At 41.1% G+C, this 21,219-nt stretch overlaps 1 protein-coding gene across 3 annotated transcripts in view; it reads right to left on the bottom strand.

The window, feature by feature from the left end:
* ITGA7 (integrin subunit alpha 7) overlaps window positions 1–21,219 on the bottom strand; it is a 168,547-nt gene that overhangs the window by 37,798 nt on the left and 109,530 nt on the right. For 2 of the 3 annotated variants that reach the window (XM_044288288.1, XM_044288285.1), the window contains exons 4-8: window positions 17,925–18,180; window positions 15,176–15,307; window positions 5,998–6,205; window positions 4,030–4,223; window positions 2,004–2,092 (exon numbers count right to left, since the gene is read on the bottom strand). In XM_044288288.1, the coding sequence (XP_044144223.1) occupies window positions 2,004–2,092; window positions 4,030–4,223; window positions 5,998–6,205; window positions 15,176–15,307; window positions 17,925–18,180 (879 nt within the window). Of the gene's footprint in view, window positions 1–2,003; window positions 2,093–4,029; window positions 4,224–5,997; window positions 6,206–13,652; window positions 13,773–15,175; window positions 15,308–17,924; window positions 18,181–21,219 lie in introns of all 3 variants that reach the window. The other variant, XM_044288286.1, reaches the window with a different exon arrangement.

Genomic DNA, 21,219 nt, shown 5'->3' with positions numbered 1-21,219 from the left:
ACAGAATGTAGTGGAATAATGGAGAGAGTAACATTATTACACACTTTAGGAAATAAGAACTCTGTCTACAACACATCCTTCAGTCTAGTATCTCTTCCCCAGATACTGCAGTTTATCATAAGCAGTGACTGCTAAAGGAACTATCCTTTTACAAACAGCAAATTGACAGATTGACGTATTCTGTGGCTATAAAAATGCAAAATGGTGTATACAATGTACTATATACTTGTGTACATATATGGAATATACTGTAACTAGATTTTGCTAGTACATTGTAGGGTTTCCAACCGTCCAGAAATTCCTGGACAGTGCATAAAAATAGGGGACTTCTTTCAAGTGTCTATGAAAAATAATAGATGTGTCTGGGATTTTTGAGGCTGGTGGAACTTAAGAAGGTACAGTAATTGTGATTGTCATTATCATCATTTTACAACTCAAACTAAATGCTGGTAATATGTTCATGTCACTATACTGAGCTATAGACATGTATCACTTATAATCTTTATAATCTATTATGTTTTCAAATTTGTAAAATTTGTAGGATGTCTAAGATTTTTGGGATAAATGGTCCAGAAGAATTTTTTTTATCTGGTTGGCAAACTTGTTACATCTACAGAGGATACAGTAATTTATTTGGCAAAGTTAAAGGGAACCTGTTATGTTGAACGTGGTATCTGAGCTGAAGACAGCATGTTATAGAGCAGGAGGAGCTGAGCAGATTGATATACAGGTTTAATGGAAAAGATTCAGTAGAACCTGTGTTTATACATATATATCTCAGCTCATTCTGGGCTTTGAAGTCCAGGAGGTTGTCCTATCAGTGATTGACAGCTATCTCTGTACACAGTCATAGAGGGAAGGCTGTCAATCACTGATAGGACCGCCTCCTGGACCTCAAAGCCCAGAATGAGCAGAGATTGAAATGAATAAAATACAAGTTATAGTGAATATTATAATAATAAAATAAATAATATAATAAAACTATATATCAGTCTGCTCAGCTCCTCCTGCTCTAGAGCATGGTGCCTTCAGCTCAGACACTGTGTGCAATCCGACAGGTTCCCTTTAATTAATTAATTTAATGCTCATCTCCGTTAAACTTTATTTGATGGCTGTGGGTCATGGATCGGTAATGAACATGTGTATGAACATTTGTTGCCAGATTATTCACCATGTAAACATGCTGGCAATCCTTTATGCAGCATTATAAAATGCTCATTGGCATCACATCCCATTTATATGGGAGATCTGCTGTCGACAAATGGAAACTGTATATGGATGAATGATTGTATTACTGATTGTTTGTCCTCATATGAACAATAACTGCTTCATATAAATGAAGGTAACCATTACTGCCCATGTAAAAAAAAACTCTAAGCGGATATCTTCGGCAAGTAGGAAGAGAAAAAGGTTGAATATTGGTGTGCTTCCAATGGATCCAATATAGTACAAAAATGCTGTTGAAACTATTTGCATAAAATATAATGTTCATAGTAACATAGTTTGTAAGACAGAAAAAATACATCCGTCCATCCAGTTCGGCCTGTTATCCTTTAAGTTGATCCAGAGGAAGGCAAAAAAAAATATGTGAGGTAGAAACCAATTTTCTTCATTTTAGGGGGAAAAAATACCTCCCGACTCCAATCAGGCAATCAGAATAACTCCCTGGATCAACCCTCTCTAGTAGCTATAGCCTGTAATATTATTACGCTCCAGAAATACATCCAGGCCCCTCTTGAATTCCTTTATTGTACTCACCATCACCACCTCCTCAGGCAGAGAGTTCCATAGTCTCACTGCTCTTACCGTAAAGAATCCTTTTCTATGTCTGTGTGCAAACCCTCTTTCCTCCAGACTATATGTAAATATACCAGTCAGTCAGTATTGGAGTGGGTTAGTAGATAGTAAGGACAGCCCATCCCTGACCCCTTTAAATCAGTTTTCTACAATAATAATTAGAATGGACAGCCTTACATTAATACTTCTCACTATATTTATGTTACCTGTGCTGGTTTGGTCACTAATCCTGTTTTGCTTCCATGGTATATATAGACCTTCCCATTTCCATCAAATGGTGCTCCAACTGCAATGTCTGCGATAAGATAAACTGTGTCAGTATAAACTAAATAATAATCGCTTCTATGGACAGAGGTGGCTACACTTTTGGCATGGGGTCTAATTTTTGTGATCAACTAATGTATTGGAGCTAATCAAATTTGGAAAGACATTAAGGCCTCATGCACACGAACGTATTTGGTTCCGTGTCCGTTTCATTTATTTTGCGGATAAGATGTGTACCCATTCATTTCAATGGGTCCGCAAAAACCGCGGACAGCACACCGTGTGCTATCCTCACCCGTATGTCCATTCTGTAGCCCCGCAAAAAAATAGAACATGTCCTATTCTTGTCCGTTTTAGGCATTGTTACAATGGATCCGCAAAAAAAAAAAAAAGGGGTGGCATACGGATGTCATCATTTTTGTTGTTGTTGCATATCTGCAATTTGCAGACCGCAAAACACATACAGTCGTGTGCATGTAGCCTAAGGCTACTTTCACACTAGCGTTTTCCCTTTCCAATATTGAGATCCGTCATAGGGTCTCAATAGCGGAAGAAAACGCTTCAGCTTTGTCCTTATTCATTGTAAATGGGGACAAAACTGAACTAAACTAAACGGAATGTACCAAAATGCATTCCATTCCGTTTGGTTGCGTCCCCATCACGGACAGAATAACGCTACAAGCAGCGTTTTTCTGTCCGCAATGTGGACAACAGGATCCGTTCATCCGTTCAATAATACAACAGGATCCGTTCATGACGGATGCTTGCGGTTGTATTATTATCCACAAAAAACGCAAGTGTGAAAGTAGCCTATAAAACAGATCCTGTTTTTTTTCTCTCTCTCTCGTCTTCTGACAGATCAGAAGAACGGTAAGTTAAACTGTGGTGTGAACTCAGCCTCACCGATTTCTTTTGAATCTACACCTGGCTGCACCAAAAACTGCATGTGCAACTTCATCCTAAAAGTACAGTATGTTCACACTGACTTTTTTCCATATAAATTTAAGCACGGACGTATTTCACAGCGAAATCCTGATGGGGTCTGCCTTCCATAAATTTTGATGGGAAATCCATGCCATAGTTTATACAATGTGGATTTTTTCACAGAGAAAAAAGAAAACTATGGTCATCTTTTTGGGGAAAGGTTATCCCGGCACAGTTTAGCCCAAGTGAGTTATTTTAATATCGATCCCCCAGTGTGATGTTACACACTCACAAGCAGTGTGACCAACTCATGAATAAAGTTTAAGGTCATGTTCACAGAGCGAAAATGCACGTCAGAAACATCTGACATGTATTTGGTGTGGAATCCACAGCAGAAACCCTCAGATTTCAGCCACAGCTTTGCAGTTTGCAATGCTTTAGATCCGGCAGTTGATTTATCTCCATTTACTTAGGGTACATTCACATCACCGTATCTATGTTGCAGTCTGCAAAAAACGGATCCTCAAAAAATATGGATGGTGTCTGTATGACGTCCACGTTGCATCCTTTTTTTTTGCGGACCTTATTGTAACAATGGCTATTTTTGGCCGCAAACTGGACAAGAATAGGACATTTCTATCTTTTTTCCAGGGCTCCGGAACAGACATACGAGTGTATAATTCCATACCTGTGCCATATAGTCCAGTATCGTACATTGGCTTCTGCTTGCTCCGCAGTACAGATGACTACAGTGCATGTGCCGATGCTGCACTGTACGGCGCAGGCGTGGGATTAAAGATCAGAGGAGAGAATGCTGCTGTCAATCAAGGAGACGGCGAGAATGTCCAGCGCTGCAGAGTGGTGCAGCTAAGGTGTAATGATCGGCTAGGGCCCCCTTTGGTATATAGCAATACCAATTATTATGCCTGATTTAAAAGGGTTGATACTGCTGACAGATGCTCTTCAACATATCAAAAAGCACATTTCTTCAGATACTAAAGCTAGTACACACTAAAAGCTCAGTATATTGCATTTACTCCAGACCTTTAAATCCATCTTGGTTGATGTCTCCCAAACTCTCTATGGTTAATCCAAACATGGATCCATCAGTTCCATTCAGCCGAATCGGAGGAGAGCTGTCCAGTCTTCCACCTTTATTCATGTACACATAGACAGCTCCACCAATCTCCTCCTTGCGTGAGAAGAAATTAGGGGCTCCCACCAACAGATCTGTCCAACTAAATAAGGTAAAGAAGAATGAAAAAAACTATGAAAATCATAGAAGTAATAAAAAATTGATGATCACGATGCAGTGAGAAATAAAGGATATTATAAATACTTAAAATGACAAACATACCGAGCATGTTCATGTTAACACCTACAAAGGGCCACATTAATACATATCATCAATATATCATATATGCTTTCTATATAAATCAACAGACTTGGATATTAAAAAAAAACGTTGATTTACTAAACTGCAGAAGTACAATACTAAATTCTTGAGATTTTACATTCCTACTTTTGCACAAATGTGCTGCCCATTTTATACCTAATTTTTTTTCAAATAATTTTTTTAAGGTATACTTTTTTCAATTTTTACCTTTTAAAAAGGTGTGAATAGGGCTTAAGAACACACACACATCTTGATATAAAATATTAAAATACTGAAGAATTTCTAAAATGTTCACTGCCAATAGAAAGCTGACCTTAATGAGAACATATGAGGCATACAATTTGCTTTGGTCTTAAGGCGTCATGCACAGGTCCGATCCGCATTATTTGCGGATTGCACGCGGACCCATTCATATTTCAATGGGGCTACAAAAAATGCAGACATCACTTGGATGTCGTCCGTGTGCTGTCCGCATCCGCTTGGCCGTTCCACAAATTATACATGTCCTATAGCAGGGGTGCACAACCTGCGGCCCGGGGGCCACATGCGGCCCTTGATACCATTCTGTGCGGCCGCCAACCATCTGGTAACAGACATGTATGCCTATGTCTTGTGGCTGCTCACATGTATTTTTCATGTATTTCTCCCATTAGATGGGAGTCCTGGAAGTGTAACTAGACATTAATGGTATATAATGTGTGTTCAATATGCTATAAATACAATATTTCAGTTGTTAATACACCTTTAAATTTTAATTTCGGCCCTCGTCATTGGTTCAGTCTGGCATCGTGGCCCCCAACCAGGAAATGTTGTGCACCCCAGTCCTATAGGTATTTCTACAATAGGGACTGCAGAAAGTGCGGCATGCACACTGCCGGTTTCCGTATTTTGCGGATCTGTGCATCACAAAACGGCAATGGCCGTGTGCATGGACCCTAAAGAAGACAAAAATATTCTAATTTTATAGGAGAGACAATGAATAAAGTAGTAAAAGGGCTCCAACTTTATAGAACGCCACATAACCTCTTCCTTCTCATACAACTTGATTTCCACCAGATAATAGATTAAGCACATGGCAGCTCCGTACAGAAACCGTATGTATAGCACCACGGAAGAGCTAAAATTCCATCCTGGTAGATCACAAAAGCATTTTCATCTGATAGTGAGGTCTGATCATTACAAGTTCTCTCATATACACTTTGTGGTATATCTCTAGCTATAGTTGTGCCTGTGGGGGCCAAAGGCCCTTCCGTCACATAACAAGACACCTCTATTATAAAAGGCACATGACAGGTAATAGGCCTAGTACAGCTCTTGCACTGGGCCTATAAGCTATGTCTCTGAATCTAGAGCACATGAGTCTAGACCAGGCATCCTCAACCTGCGGCCCTCCAGCTGTTGTAAAACTACAACTCCCACTATGCCCTGCTGTAGGCTGATATCTGTAGGCTGTTCAGGCATGCTGGGAGTTGTAGTTTTGCAACAGCTGGAGGGCCGCAGTTTGAGGATGCCTGGTCTAGACAAAAGTGATTCTGAAACATTGAGCTATACAGCTGGTCAGTGAGGTTTTAAACGCAATGCAACGAAATTTCAAAAGAATAGGTCAAATGACTTACCTATCACTATTTAGATCCTCCATCAGTACAGAGTACCCAAAGGATGAGGCCAGCGTCTCTCCCCATAGAGTCAGTTCTGGAACAAGTTGGCTTCCCCCATCCCGACGCAGAATAACCACAGCACCTGTGTGATTGGCCCGGGGGGCTCCGCTTACAAAACTCAGCTTGTTACGCCCTGTCACCCCCCACCCCGAGTCCACTGAGAAACCTGGAGAATGCAGGTCAAGAGTCAGCAAATACTTTACTATGAACAATAATTATACATACGGAAGCATCACACATAGGAGGAGATGTTAGAGAAATGAAACAGCATTGAGGGTTAGAGATCAATGGGACACCCAGAAAAACAAGAAGCCAAGGTACAGATGAACGGTATTAAGGCCTGCATTAAGAGTGTGGTATTTCCTACTTGTTGTGTGGTAGACTGACAAATCTCTGAATCGCTAGGGGAATTTAATAAGGCTGTGTACTGGTCACTTAGTGCACAAAACATCCGTATTCATGTGTTACTGAACAGATAATATCCAGAAAATCTATTGCAAGTTCATTTGTAGTGTTTTTTCACAACATTATATCCAGATCAAATCTAGCTTTGTGCAAGAAGAAATAAATATAGCTGCATAGTTGCGTTACTGCACATTTTTGCCTGAATCATGATAAGGCCTCATGCACACGGCCATTGCTCACCCGTTCCGTGCATTGGGGACTGCAATTCAGCAAACGGATCCAAACCCATTCAACTTGAATGGGTCTGTGATCCGTCTGGACTGCAAAAAAGTAGTGCATGCGGTGTGAAGGCACGGAGAGAAACCCCACAGAAGCACTCCGTAGTGCTTCCGTGGGGTTTTGTGCCTCTCTTCCGCACCGGACCTTACAGATCATGCATTATGCGGTGCAAAAACGCCTAGTCTCGTATATTGCAGACCCGGTCGGCACACGGTTGCGTGCATGAGTCCTAAGAGATACATGTTGTAATTTTATCAATTGTTAATTTTAATCAAATTTGGCGAAAGCAATAAGTGAAAGAGAAATATGCATCATATCACAACTGGAGACATTAGTAATTCTCCCCGATATGTCCTACAAAGCATATTGAGTTATTGAGGTAAGCATTTTTAACTTGAAAATTGTCCAAAACCTATATTGCCCAAGAAATAAATATTTCACAAAGCAATGGCTACAGGTGAAACTCGAAAAATTAGAATATCGTTGAAAAGTCCATTTATTTCAGTAATGCAACTTAAAAGGAATTGCATTAATGCAGCTTAAAATTTTTATTTTGTAAAAAGGTTCAATATTTTAGGGTCAAAGTGTCACACTCTAGTCAGCTAATTAATCCATACCCCCCGAGCAAAGGGGACCTGAGATTGTGACTTTGGGGTTTCACAAGTGGTAAGCCATAATCATCCAAATTATAGCAAATAAAGGCTTGAAATATCTCGCTTTGCATGTAACGAGTCTCTCATATGTTAGTTTCCCCTTTTAAGTTGCATTACTGAAATAAATGAACTTTGCACGATATTCTAATTTTTCGGGTTTCACCTGTATAATGCTACAGCACAACTGAATTGTTATATTAAATGGGCCACAGTGAATATAGATGTGCACAAATGAGCCGAGCTATTACACTGCCTTATTAAATAGGTCTCAATGTCTTCTACACTCAGAAATAGGGGAATGAAGACAGCAAAGCACACCAAAGTTTTTCAACCTTGTCAGATAAATGGATAAAGTGCATCTAAACTTTCACATAACTTGCATTAAAACTATTTAATATGCTCTAAAAATCAGTTTTGTAAGGTACCGCATTAATCGATTTTACCTTCATCCTGCAAACATAGGCCCTTGTTCCAGACAGTCTATAGCTTTTTTTCATCCAAATGCATGCTTTCCATTTGCCATACAAAATCCATACACCAATGCCATGTACATGGTGTACGGATTCCAGTCTTTTGGAGTACGTGGATGAAGCTCTTGTTATTTGCATGCATTCTAGAGAAATAGGCACCACAGTCATCTCTGTACTGGTACAAACACACTGCTCTACTCCTGCCTATGCCTGCTACCCTTCACTACTCTCCACTAAAAGCCCAGCATAGCCTAACAGTGCAGGATAATTCTCCTGCACCAATTTGCTATGCCAGACTTCTACAGGAAGGTAGTGGGCACAGGCAGAAGCAGCACAGTGTGCTTGTACCAGTACAGAGATGACTGTGATGCCTATTTCTCTAGAACGGGTGCACAAAACAACAGCTTCAGCCACGTACTCTAAAAGACTAGAATTCATACACCACAAAGCTATAGACTGTCTGGAATTTTGAGGATCTATTTTTGCAGGACGACGGTACAATCAATTAATGAAATATATTATAAACTTGATTTTTAGGACATTTGGAATTGTTATAAAAGTTTAGGTATATTTTTTTTTTTCTTTTATATAAAGTAGTATACAAAGGCGTAGCTATAGGGGGTGCAGAGGTAGCAGTAGCTACCGGGCCCAGGAGCCTGAGGGGGCCCAAAGACTCTTACATAAGAAGACACCAGTTTTATAGAAAGTACATGCTGGTCAAGTTACACCTCTTGCTGGAGGGAAGGGGTTAGGTCAAGAATTTGGCATTGGAGGGGGTGCCATTTCAATTTTTGCCTGGAGGCTATTGCTTCCCTGCCCCTGGCCACAAAGGGGCCCAAGCTGAACTCTTGCACCAGGGCCCATGACCCTTTAGCTACGTCCCTGGTAGTATACTTTATACATACTATCTATATACCAACAATTATCTAGAGGGTATGCATCCCATAGACTGAAAAACTTGAATGTACACTTATTAGCACAGGAATTATAGATATTCCATACTAAATCCTATTTGCGGTGTCTAATTGGGAATTACCCAAAGTTAGCAGTGCTGACATGAAATACGTGGGTGGTCAGCACAGGACTCTGGATTTTCATTAGCCTTGGATCAGCTCCCCCTTGTAGTCTGGGCCATCATTAGCCTCCACTAGTTCTGGTTGTATCACCTCATTCCCTGTGTAGGACCCAGTGGGATACAGATAACCAAAACTAGCTGAGCCGATACACTAAGTTAGAAATGATAGACATGAGGTTATAAGTGACTTCATCCACCTTTTTAGTAAGGATTTATTTATTAGTACAAATGAAGTATGAAATAGGGACTTTATGATCATCATTAGTTTTATCTGCTGGATAATTTGTCTTATTAAGCTGATTCATTTAAGCCAAAATTTACATTGAACCTGTCTGGTGAACACCACCTGGGAGGAAAGGTGAGTATGACCCTCATTACACTGAAATTTTCCAAACATCTTGTGTAATATCAAGGTTTTCTTTGAAAAGTCACCACTGCACTTCTCGAGAGACCAATCTCTAGACACATTTCACTTACCAGAGGCCCCTGTTTTGTGATAATGTGAATATGATTTACTACTAAGTGATGCCAACATTATTGAAGGAACCTGCTACACAAGTGCCATCACAACATCTTCAATGACCAAGCCTTCAACCTCTCACATCTATCCACCTGGCCATGATAATAAGTACAGTCGTGGCCAAAAGTTTTGAGAATGACACAAATATTAGTTTTCACAAAGTTTGCTACTAAACTGCTTTTAGATCTTTGTTTCAGTTGTTTCTGTGATGTAGTGAAATATAATTACACGCACTTCATACGTTTCAAAGGCTTTTATCGACAATTGCATAACATTTATGCAAAGAGTCAGTATTTGCAGTGTTGGCCCTTCTTTTTCAGGACCTCTGCAATTCGACTGGGCATGCTCTCAATCAACTTCTGGGGCAATTCCTGACTGATAGCAACCCATTCTTTCATAATCACTTCTTGGAGTTTGTCAGAATTAGTGGGTTTTTGTTTGTCCACCCGCCTTTTGAGGATTGACCGCAAGTTCTCAATGGGATTAAGATTTGGGGAGTTTCCAGGCACGGACCCAAAATGTAAACGTTTTGGTCCCCGAGCCACTTAGTTATCACTTTTGCCTTATGGCACAGTGCTCCTTCGTGCTGGAAAATGCATTGTTCTTCACCAAACTGTTGTTGGATTGTTGGAAGAAGTTGCTGTTGGAGGGTGTTTTGGTACCATTCTTTATTCATGGCTGTGTTTTTGGGCAAATTATGAGTGAGCCCACTCCCTTGGATGAGAAGCAACCCCACACATGGATGCTTTACTGCTGGCATGACACAGGACTGATGGTAGCGCTCCCCTTTTTTTCTCCGGACAAGCCTTTTTCCTGATGCCCCAAACAATCGGAAAGAGGCTTCATCGGAGAATATGACTTTGCCCCAGTCCTCAGCAGTCCATTCACCATATTTTCTGCAGAAGATCAATCTGTCCCTGATCTTTTTTTTTTGGAGAGAAGTGGCTTCTTTGCTGCCCTTCTTGACACCAGGCCATCTTCCAAAAATCTTCGCCTCACTGTGCGTGCAGATGCGCTCACACCTGCCTGCTGCCATTCCTGAGCAAGCTCTGCACTGGTGGCACTCATATCCCGCAGCTGAATCCTCTTTAGGAGACAATCCTGGCGCTTGCTGGACTTTCTTGGACGCCCTGAAGCCTTCTTAACAAGAATTTAACCTCTTTCCTTGAAGTTCTTGATGATCCTATAAATTGTTGATTGAGGTGCAATCTTAGTAGCCACAATATCCTTGCCTGTGAAGCCATTTTTATGCAACGCAATGATGGCTGCACGCGTTTCTTTGCAGGTCACCATGGTTAACAATGGAAGAACAATGATTTCAAGCATCACCCTCCTTTTAACAGGTCAAGTCTGCCATTTTAACCCAATCAGCCTGACATAATGATCTCCAGCCTTGTGCTCGTCAACATTCTCACCTGAGTTAACAAGACAATTACTGAAATTATCTAAGCAGGTCCTTTAATGACAGCAATGAAGTGCAGTGGAAAGTTTTTTTGGGTATTAAGTTAATTTTCATGGCAAAGAAGGACTATGCAATTCATCTGATCACTCTTCATAATATTCTGGAGTATATGCAAATTGCTATTATAAAAACTTAAGCAGCAACTTTTCCAATATTTATGTAATTCTCAAAACTTTTGGCCACGACTGTACAGAAGACCCCTAGTAAAAAGCACTTGGAGTGTTTAAACTTTAGGACATTTAAAGGACTTGCGAGCACAAATCTATTCCAACCAATCCTCAAAAAAAGAAATATAACACTTATGCTTATAATTGTTTGATAGTTTATTACGTTTCATGCAGTCATTCTAAGTATTTTACTGATTTTTACAATATGGGGCCTGTTACCTGTACAGTGTGGGGTATGCAGCAAAAATGCTGAGTTGTTCATCTCTACTTATATAAAACTTCACTCCATCACTTAAACTTAGAAAAAGTCTAAACCAATTTTATTTAAAGCACCAATTGCATTTTAATGCCGTCCATACACTTGCCTTGTTCAGTCGACAGCTATTTCACCAGACGCCCCCATATACATGCTTTATTCCACTGAAACAAGGGACAGGAGCTCATCTACAGTGGCGACAAAGGATCAGCCATGTTGAACCTGAACATGCCCAATGCCTTTTTTATCCAGATTTTCTTTTGGAGGATAGTGAGTAATCACCATGTACACGATCCCGCTGACCTTTATCTAATGTGTATCCCCAGCTTTACAGACTGACTAGGTAGCTTACATTGTATTGTAATTGAGAGATAAACACTGATATTTCTATTTTTCTATATATCATATTTGCCAACTCTCCGGGAACATCTGGGAGAATGGGAAGACCTCCCTGACTCCCGGAAGAGCAGACAAATCTCCCGGGTGCCAAGAAATCCTACCGACACCATCTTTAGTTTGGCCACTAGTTGTGTGTGGTGCGAGGGCTGCATCATTAGACACAGCACCATGGCCAAATACAGAAGAAGGGGGCAGTGACACGAGACATAAAGGGTGTGGCACAGAAGAGGGTGTGGCTGAGGGGAAATGGGTGTGGCTAGCCCAGAAAAATTTACGGCAGCACAAGATGAGGGCTGTAAATCTTGATCTCACGGAACCGCCAGCAAGAAAGTTGGCAAGTAGGATATATATATATATATATATATAATTTTTTTTATTACTTCATACCGTAGTTGTTAGTTGTCAGATTACTGTGCTGTTACCAATAGAGTTGTTGATAGCTGTATTTGCATACATTTTAATAATTGTATATCCTATATATTTTCTATAAAGGTGGATGATGCTTAGCATACAATGTGTGATGTTAAAGCCAAAGCAAGCCAGCGGGGACGCTATAGAAACAGTAGCATTATGGAGCAAGCATATAGCTGAGAGCGGTAAGGTAAGAAAAGTAATTAATCTGTCATGGGTAGTCCATGATACTCAAATGAGCAATGGGAACAGGGTAGCTCTAGGACCACAATACATATTAGTGCTGAATATTTTCCATATGCTGAATGGAATGTACTGTATATCTAGTCAATAATACAATGAGATCATGGAGAATGATCCATAGTAAAAGTTACACAGTTTGAGTATCATTGGCTCATGCTGCATAGCCATTCTTGAAAAGACTAATGCTGCGTAGATTCCGATGCGGGCACAGAGAGCAGCCAGGACCTACTCTATGCCTGGCAGAGATTGTGGTATTGATTTTAGAAATGATGCAGAGATATGACAGATGACACATGCATAGACAAAGCCCATGGCTCTCACATGAGAGGAGCAGAAGATGGAATCAGATAAATCAACACCATAGATATATATCCTCATACAGGCTGCCAGAAATCAGTGAGATACAGTACTTGGCAAAAATAATTTTACAGAATAGCTGCCCCATTGTGTTATATAGTCTATACAGGGATACATGTTCTCAAAAAATTTTTGGGGAAATGTAACTGAGACAATATAGTACATGACAATCTCTTTCTAAAAAAAAGCTAGAACCAACCCTGTACCTCACATGATACAAAGCTCTCCCCATTAATTTCTCTAACTGCTCTGTAGGATTTTCTTCAATGGGACAGCTAAGGGAAGGGTGTGTGTCCTTTCTGCTGCAGCTCAGAATTCGGGGGGGGGGGGGGGGTGCTTTCTGCTGTAGTTCAAGAGATGTGTCCTTTCTGCTGCAGTTCTCTACCTGTAACTGTAAATGACACAGCTTCTAACAGCATATGTGGCTGGTGGCAGTTGAAGGATAGAACTGAGCATGTGCGACCACCTCAGTAGGTGGACGTGCGCATTACTATACTGATTAAACACAATGGGGCACCATTATAATGAAGTAAAGAGAATGTCTCACAACTGCATCATTTTTGTCACAAAGTAAAGTATTTTTCATGCTGAATTATATTATAATAACATTTAATGGTGGCACAACCCCTTTAAGGAACTGCAGAACTATTAACTCCACCATATAAAGTTATTGGCCATAGAATAGTTGGCAGATCTTTACAATCAAAATGGAGAGGGTTACTTTAATGTAGAAGATAACTGGGAATAAAAAGGACAAAAGGTAACCATGCTCAAGACACCATTGCAACACCATGCACATAAAATATGATATGCCATTCACCAGAGCAGATGAAAGGGCAGACAAGATATGGATGACATGGACATGCAGGAGGAACTAGCTGAGCCCGGCCCACACACACGTATGCAAGTTACAAACCTAAATAGCTATTGAGAGCTACATCAGGAACCAGCCTGGCTCCCTCTTCCCTGGGTTCCGGGGATTTATACACCAGCTGATCCGGGTCTGAACTATCAATGTTTGTGACAAACAAGAGTCCTGTGCCATGACCATGAATCCCCCAGGAAGAGTGACAGAGGTGTGAAAGAGAGAGAGAGAAGGGAAAACAAGTTAGAAGAGCTCAAACACGAGTGTGTCATGGCTGAGGATGCTGAGGGAGAAGATACGAGAGAGAAAGATGGCACAGCAATTAAGCTGAATTGTCACTGTAGCTTTTTTTTTTGGATCACCACTTCCATATGTGCTATTAGACCCACTTAGGACCTCCTCTATTAGCCTCAGTGGAGATCTGCTGCAAAATGTGGTTTCCAATATGGAGGCCTCAACATAACTATATATTACTTGTTTGCACATTTAGTTGAGCATTATTTTTTAACTTAAAAGGGTTTTCTAGGCTTTAGATATTGGTGACCCATCCAGGTAGGTTATCCTTATCATCTCACTGGGGTCTGACACCCAGCACCCCCACCGATCAGCAGTTTCAGGTAGAAGCTGGAACCAGAAACTATACAAAGGACAGAGACAGAAGTAGGGCTGGGTGATTTTGGCCCCAAAAAATTCTTGTTTATTTTCTAATTGAGGATGATCAGTTTTTCAAGATTCTTTTTTCCTAGCCATCATTTTTTTTATTTGTCGATGTAGCCACCCATGGATGTATATGGGATATAACAAGACATATACACCAGTATAGATCTGTACATTAGAACTAGGGTAGACTTGGACAGTTGGAAGTGTCAACTTGTGGGCTCTGCCAGTGTCAGGGTTGACAGCCATGTCAAGGAGAGGAGGCACACCACTCCTGACACCTGGGCCATGTCTCTACAGCAGGTGGGGGTGAGGACTGACACCTCACACACTCCGCTTACCAACCTGAGGTAATGTACAAGACAGGTAGTAGGACGAGGAGCATTCGGCCTGGCTATACTCACTGCACATACATCACCAAGTCTGGGAGCCACCACCGCCACCACATAACATTCTCCAGATCCACATTCTGGGAAAAGAGATCCGCTCACTGACCCTTAGCCGAATGCAGCCAATGTGATGAACCTCGGCATGGCCACTACACAGTGGATGGAAGTTCACTGACCCTTAGCAGAATGCAGCCAATGTGATGAACCTCGGCATGGCCACTACACAGTGGATGGAAGTTTGTGATCTCAGCTTTGCCCACTGTACAGTTTCCAGCACTAGTGGCTACGTGAAACAGCTAACTGGCAGAGGCGCTGGATGTCGGAGACCCACCAGTATACTGATGACCTATCCTGAGGATAGCTCATAAATATCTAAGTCCCAGAAAACCCCTTTAAGAAACATTGTAGAAATTATTTGTCTTGTAGGAAAATTACGCTATAGTGCAAACAGTGATAAAATAAAACATTATTTTTGGTCTGCTTCTTTCTCTCTCAGCCTCTCCCCAGCAGGCAGCCATGAACCCATACCAAGATAACTGTGGGATGGCAGAGGGATCAATTCGGGTTTCTGGCTGTTTTCCCCAGCAACTTCATAAGGCCCATCATCGTAAGTACCAAGCTCCAGAACGGTTTGATTAAAGAGCTCCACCCGCAGCTCACCTGGGAGGCAAAGTGAGCATGAGATGGAAGTAAAGGCGGAGATATTTCTATGTGACCAAATAAAGCTATAACGCTGGGTTCACACCTGAGCGTTCTGAAAGGAGCGCTCTGTATGCGCGATTGTACCGGCGTTTGCAATCGCGCATACAGAGACAAGCGAACGCCCGTTCCCGAAAGTCTATGTACGGGAACGCGCGACAAGACGCCCCAAAGAAACTCATGTACTTCTTGGGGGTTTGGGCGTTTTACAGCGCGATCGTACGCGCTGTAAAACGCCCAGGTGAGAACCATTCCCATAGGGAATCATTGGTTTCTCCTTGTTGAGCATTTTACAGCGCGTAGGAACTCGCTGTAAAACGCTCAGGTGTGAACCCAGCGTAAATCCCATCAACGCCTCTACAATAACCTACACATGAACATATCAGTTATAACACAAGCACTAGACAACATGAAACACTTTCATTGTCTTCATTCTTCTTCACTCCAAGCAACAGGTCATCATAAAGAATGAACCCTGGGGGAAAACAAGGTATTATATGAATAAGACACAAAGTATCATAAGAAAGCAATGCTTGATTACTGTGGGAGGTCTGTAGCTTAATATGGAATTTATGATAAAGTTGCCACCATACTAGTCCTTTAAATACTATACAGGGTATCTGTCACCAGCGACCTCCCCATCACACTGTTTGCATAGACACATACTGTAGCTGCAGTTCTCCTGATTAAAACAGTTTTTTGGTTTTTTTTTATCTGCGGCTCTGTTCTCGAGTTTCTTAATATGCAAATTAGGTCTTTGGTGCAATGAAGGTGTCACCATTTCTCTTGTTGCACCCAAGCTCCGCTCCTTTCTGTGGTAATCGCTCTCTGGATGCTTTGATTGACAGGGCCTGGTAGTGAAGAATGGGATGGCCACAGAAAGGAGCAGGGCTTGGGTGCAACAAGAGCAATGGTAATGCCCTTATTGCTCTAACGGTCTAATTAGCAAATTAAGAAAAAGTATCATAATCAGGTGAACTATAGCTATGTGTCTATAGGGAGGTCGCTGGTGACACATTCCCTTTAAGTAGAAGAGCGTGAGGATGCCAGATTGTTAGGATAAGAATAGGCAGCACTACCTAAACCCAATCCGTTCTCATGAAAATAATCTTCATCTCAGCAGATTACTGTGCGAAGTTGTTCACTGAAGTAATAATATAATATTAGATGAAAAAAGCTGAGGGAGGAGAAGGAGTTAATTAAAGAAAACAATATCTTACATTCCTACATCACAAGTAGTGTTACTGTATAGATCTGGCGTACACAACATAAATGCACCTGCTGTATGTTTCTTCTAGTCTTGTCAAAACAAACATTTTATTTCACAATTTAGTTCAGATTACATCCATTTATGTTTACATATAGAACTGCAGAGCTGCATTCACAATTCTGCTCATCTAGAAACAGAAAATACACAAATTATAAACTTTTTTCCTTTATCTCCTCTTATACTTTGATCCTATTTACCGTATTTTTAGGGCTATAAGATGCACTTTTTTTCACCCAAAAGTGAGGGGGAAATGGCAGTGTGTCTTATAGTCCGAATGCTAATGACTGCCTTCTATAATGGAAGTGGTCATTACTATGCAGGAGAACCAGGGAGTGGTGAGGGAAGCACTACGTGGCTGTATTCACTCTCCCTGTCTTCCTCCAGGCTCCGCTCTGCACTGTGTCCTGACTGCGTACAGCTTCAAGACGTAGTGCATGTGGGCGCGCACTATGATCTGACTCTGTGCGACTTCAGGTTACAGTGCAGTGTGGGCCAGAAAAAGTTTTTTTTTTTTATGTCTGATCTGAGAACTGATGGGTGTCTGACCTGAGGCTGATGGGGGTCCGATCTGAGGCTGACGGGGGGGGGGGGGGGGGGTGATCTGAGACTGATTGAGGTCTGATCTGAGGGTGTTGGAGCTGTGGGGGGTCTAATAGGTGTCTGATCTGAGGCTGATGGGGTCCAATCTAAGGCTGATGGGTGTCCGATCTGAGGCTAATAGGTGTCCGATCTGAGGCTCATAGGTGTCCGATCTGAAGCTGATGAGGGTCTGATCTGAGGCTGATGGGGTCTAATCTGCTAGTAGCTAGTGTAGATTTCAGTTATAATGCATGCCAGTCTTCCAGCATAAATTACTGTGCATGTGTCAGACTGTTATGACCCTCCTCTTCCAGTAAGCTCCACCCACATTTTTTTAAAGTGGCAAGAGCAGCAAAACAGTCACATTTTTGTGCAAAATGATATTTGCGCAAAAATTGGCAACTTCTGTATGCCAGAAAATTTAAGTACAAATTTTGAAAATTACCTCCATTGTGTCTTCTCTAGGAGGGCTTAGAAACAAAGAGAAATCTTTATACAGTCTAAGTACCTTAGATATACTTAATACATTCTAAGTACCAGTGCCAGGAAGATTTCAAGGCTTTGACTTCAAAAAAGCAGCATGGAGATGAAATGGCTAAATAACTAGTTGTTGGGAATGTTGCTCATAAGAGAACTATAATATTAGAAGCATTAACTCTTCAATCAACAGAACTTCCTTATAATATATTTCATGAGTCTAGGATGGTAACAGATCTAAGAGCTATATACCTTTCCAGTTGTAGGTTCCAGGTGCCCCAAACATGATATAATGGTTGTCTGAGGTGAATCCAGCTGACATCCCTTGTTGGCAGAACCCAAACATCTCATGGCCTTGTGGGCGACCTTCACAGAACTTCCATTCCCCTCCATCCAGATCATCACTGACAGTCAGATCTTCACTCAGTACAAAGCAGCGACCAATCACATCTCTTGTTTCTGAGGGCTGTTCCACTCTTTGACGGGACTCGTAGAGATGGGCACAAGTCTGATCAGATACAAGACAGAAAAATGGTAGCATTATAAGGCTGGTGACGCTGTTCCTACAGTCTACATTTATCACAGCTGTACAGCAGGGATATATAAAGGTTATATCATTTTTATCTTCATATTCACTTCTGTTCCGACGCTGTGCTCCCCCAAACCAGCAGTAAAATGCATTGAGAGGCCTCCTCTTTGAGTCCTCTCCATTATTACAAGCTAGTTTGCTGGAGCACAGAGTCAGAATGCAAGTGAGTATGAAGATAAAAATGATATAACTGGAATCAGAATCACCTACACTATACACCACTTACTCTAGTTTGGTAGGTGTTTTGGAGCTGACAGATTCCCCTTAACCCCTTAAGGACACAGCCTTTTTACACCTTAGGACCAGGCCATTTTTTGCAAATCTGACCAGTGTCACTTTAAGTGCTCATAACTTTAAAACGCTTTGACTTATCCAGGCCGTTCTGAGATTGTTTTTTCGTCACATATTGTACTTCATGACACTGGTGAAATGAAGTCAAAAAAATATTTTTTTTTGCACCAAAAAATACCTAATTTAACAAATTTTGGGAAAAATTAGCAAATTTCAAAGTTTCAGTTTCTCTACTTCTGTAATACATAGTAATACCCCCAAAAATTGTGATGACTTTACATTCCCCATATGTCTACTTTATGTTTGAATTGTTTTGGGAATGATATTTTATTTTTTGGGGATGTTATAAGGCTTAGAAGTTTAGAAGCAAATCTTGAAATTTTTCAGCAATTTACAAAAACGACATTTTTAGGGACCAGTTCAGGTCTGAAGTCACTTTGCGAGGCTTACATAATAGAAACCACCCAAAAATGACCCCATCTAAGAAATTACACCCCTCAAGGTATTCAAAACTGATTTTACATACGTTGTTAACCCTTTAGGTGTTGCACAAGAGTTATTGGCAAATGGGGATGAAATTTCTTTTTTTTGTCAAATTTTTTATTTTAACCCATTTTTTCCACTAACAAAGCAAGGGTTAACAGCCAAACAAGACTGTATCTTTATTACCCTGACTCTGCCGTTTACAGAAACACCCAATATGTGGCCGTAAACTACTGTACGGCCACACAGCGGGGCATAGAGTGAAAGGTGCGCCGTTTGGTTTTTGGAGGGCTGATTTTTATGGACTGGTTTATTTACACCATGTCCCATTTGAAGACCCCTGATGCACCCCTAGAGTAGAAACTCCCTAAAAGTGACCCCATCTAAGAAACTACACCCTCAAGGTATTCAAAACTGATTTTACATACGTCGTTAACCCTTTAGGTGTTGCACAAGAGTTATTGGCAAATGGGGATGAAATTAGCAAATTTCATTTTTTTGTCTAATTTTCCATTTTAACACATTTTTTCCACTAACAAATCAAGGGTTAACAGCCAAACAAGACTGTATCTTTATTGCCCTGACTCTGCCGTTTACAGAAACACCCAATATGTGGCCGTAAACTACTGTACGGCCACACAGCGGGGCGTAGAGGGAAAGGTGCGCCGTTTGGTTTTTGGAGGGCTGATTTTTATGGACTGGTTTATTTACACCATGTCCCATTTGAAGCCCCCTGATGCACCCCTGGAGTAGAAACTCCCTAAAAGTGACCCCATCTAAGAAACTACACCCCTCAAGGTATTCAAAACTGGTTTTACATACGTCGTTAACCCTTTAGGTGTTGCACAAGAGTTATTGACAAATGGGGATGAAATTTGAAAATTTCATTTTTTTGCCTTATTTTCCATTTTAACCCATGTTTTCCACTAACAAAGCAAGGGTTAACAGCCAAACAAGACTGTATCTTTATTACCCTGACTCTGCCGTTTACAGAAATACCCAATATGTGGCCGTACACTACTGTACGGCCACACAGCGGGGCATAGAGTGAAAGGTGCGCCGTTTGGTTTTTGGAGGGCTGATTTTTATGGACCGGTTTATTTACACCGTGTCCTGTTTCAACCCCCCTGATGCACCCCTGGAGTCGAAACTCCCTAAAAGTGACCCCATCTAAGAAACTACACCCCTCAAGGTATTCAAAACTGATTTTACATACGTCGTTAACCCTTTAGGTGTTGCACAAGAGTTATTGGCAAATGGGGATGAAATTGGAAAATTTCATTTTTTTGCCTTATTTTCCATTTTAACCCATGTTTTCTACTAACAAAGCAAGGGTTAACAGCCAAACAAGACTGTATCTTTATTACCCTGACTCTGCCGTTTACAGAAACACCCAATATGTGGCCGTACACTACTGTACGGCCACACAGCGGGGCGTAGATTGAAAGGTGCGCCGTTTGGTTTTTGGAGGGCTGATTTTTATGGACCGGTTTATTTACACCGTGTCCTGTTTCAACCCCCCTGATGCACCCCTGGAGTCGAAACTCCCTAAAAGTGACCCCATTTTGGAAACTACGGGATAAGGTGGCATTTTTTGGGGGAGTATTTTTAGGGTAAATATAATTTTTGGTTGCTCTATATTACATTTTTGTGAGGTAAGGTTACCAAAAATTGAAATTCTGATATTTCATCTCCATTTGCCATTAACTGTTGAGGAACACCTAAAGGGTTAATAAAGTTTGTATAATCATTTTTGAATACCTTGAGGGGTGTAGTTTCTTAGATGGGGTCAATTTTAGGGAGTTTTTACTCTAGGGGGGCATCAGGGGGGCTTCAAAAGGGATATGGTGTCAATAAAAAAGGCCATCAAAATCGGCCTTCCAGAAACCATGTCGGTCCTTTCCTTTTGCAGCCTCGCTTTTACGGATACAGCAGTTTACGACCACAAATGTGGCGTTTCTGTAAACTGCAGTATCAGGGTAATAAATTTTAACTTTTGTTTGGTTGTTAACCCTTGTTTTGTTACCGGAAAAAACGGACTGAAATGGAAAAGTGCCAAAAATAGCGGTTTTGGCACCGTTTTTTTTTTTTTTTTTTTAACCGTGTTAATCTGGGTAGTTAGGTCATGGGATATTGTTATAGAGGAGATTCTTACGGACGCGGCAATATCTAATAAGTCTACTT

The sequence above is a fragment of the Bufo gargarizans genome, chromosome 3, assembly GCF_014858855.1.
Source record: "Bufo gargarizans isolate SCDJY-AF-19 chromosome 3, ASM1485885v1, whole genome shotgun sequence".
Taxonomy (NCBI): Eukaryota; Metazoa; Chordata; class Amphibia; order Anura; family Bufonidae; genus Bufo; species Bufo gargarizans.
The sequence above is the reverse complement of the archived record's forward strand: the minus strand, read 5'-3'. Positions and strand labels throughout refer to the sequence as shown.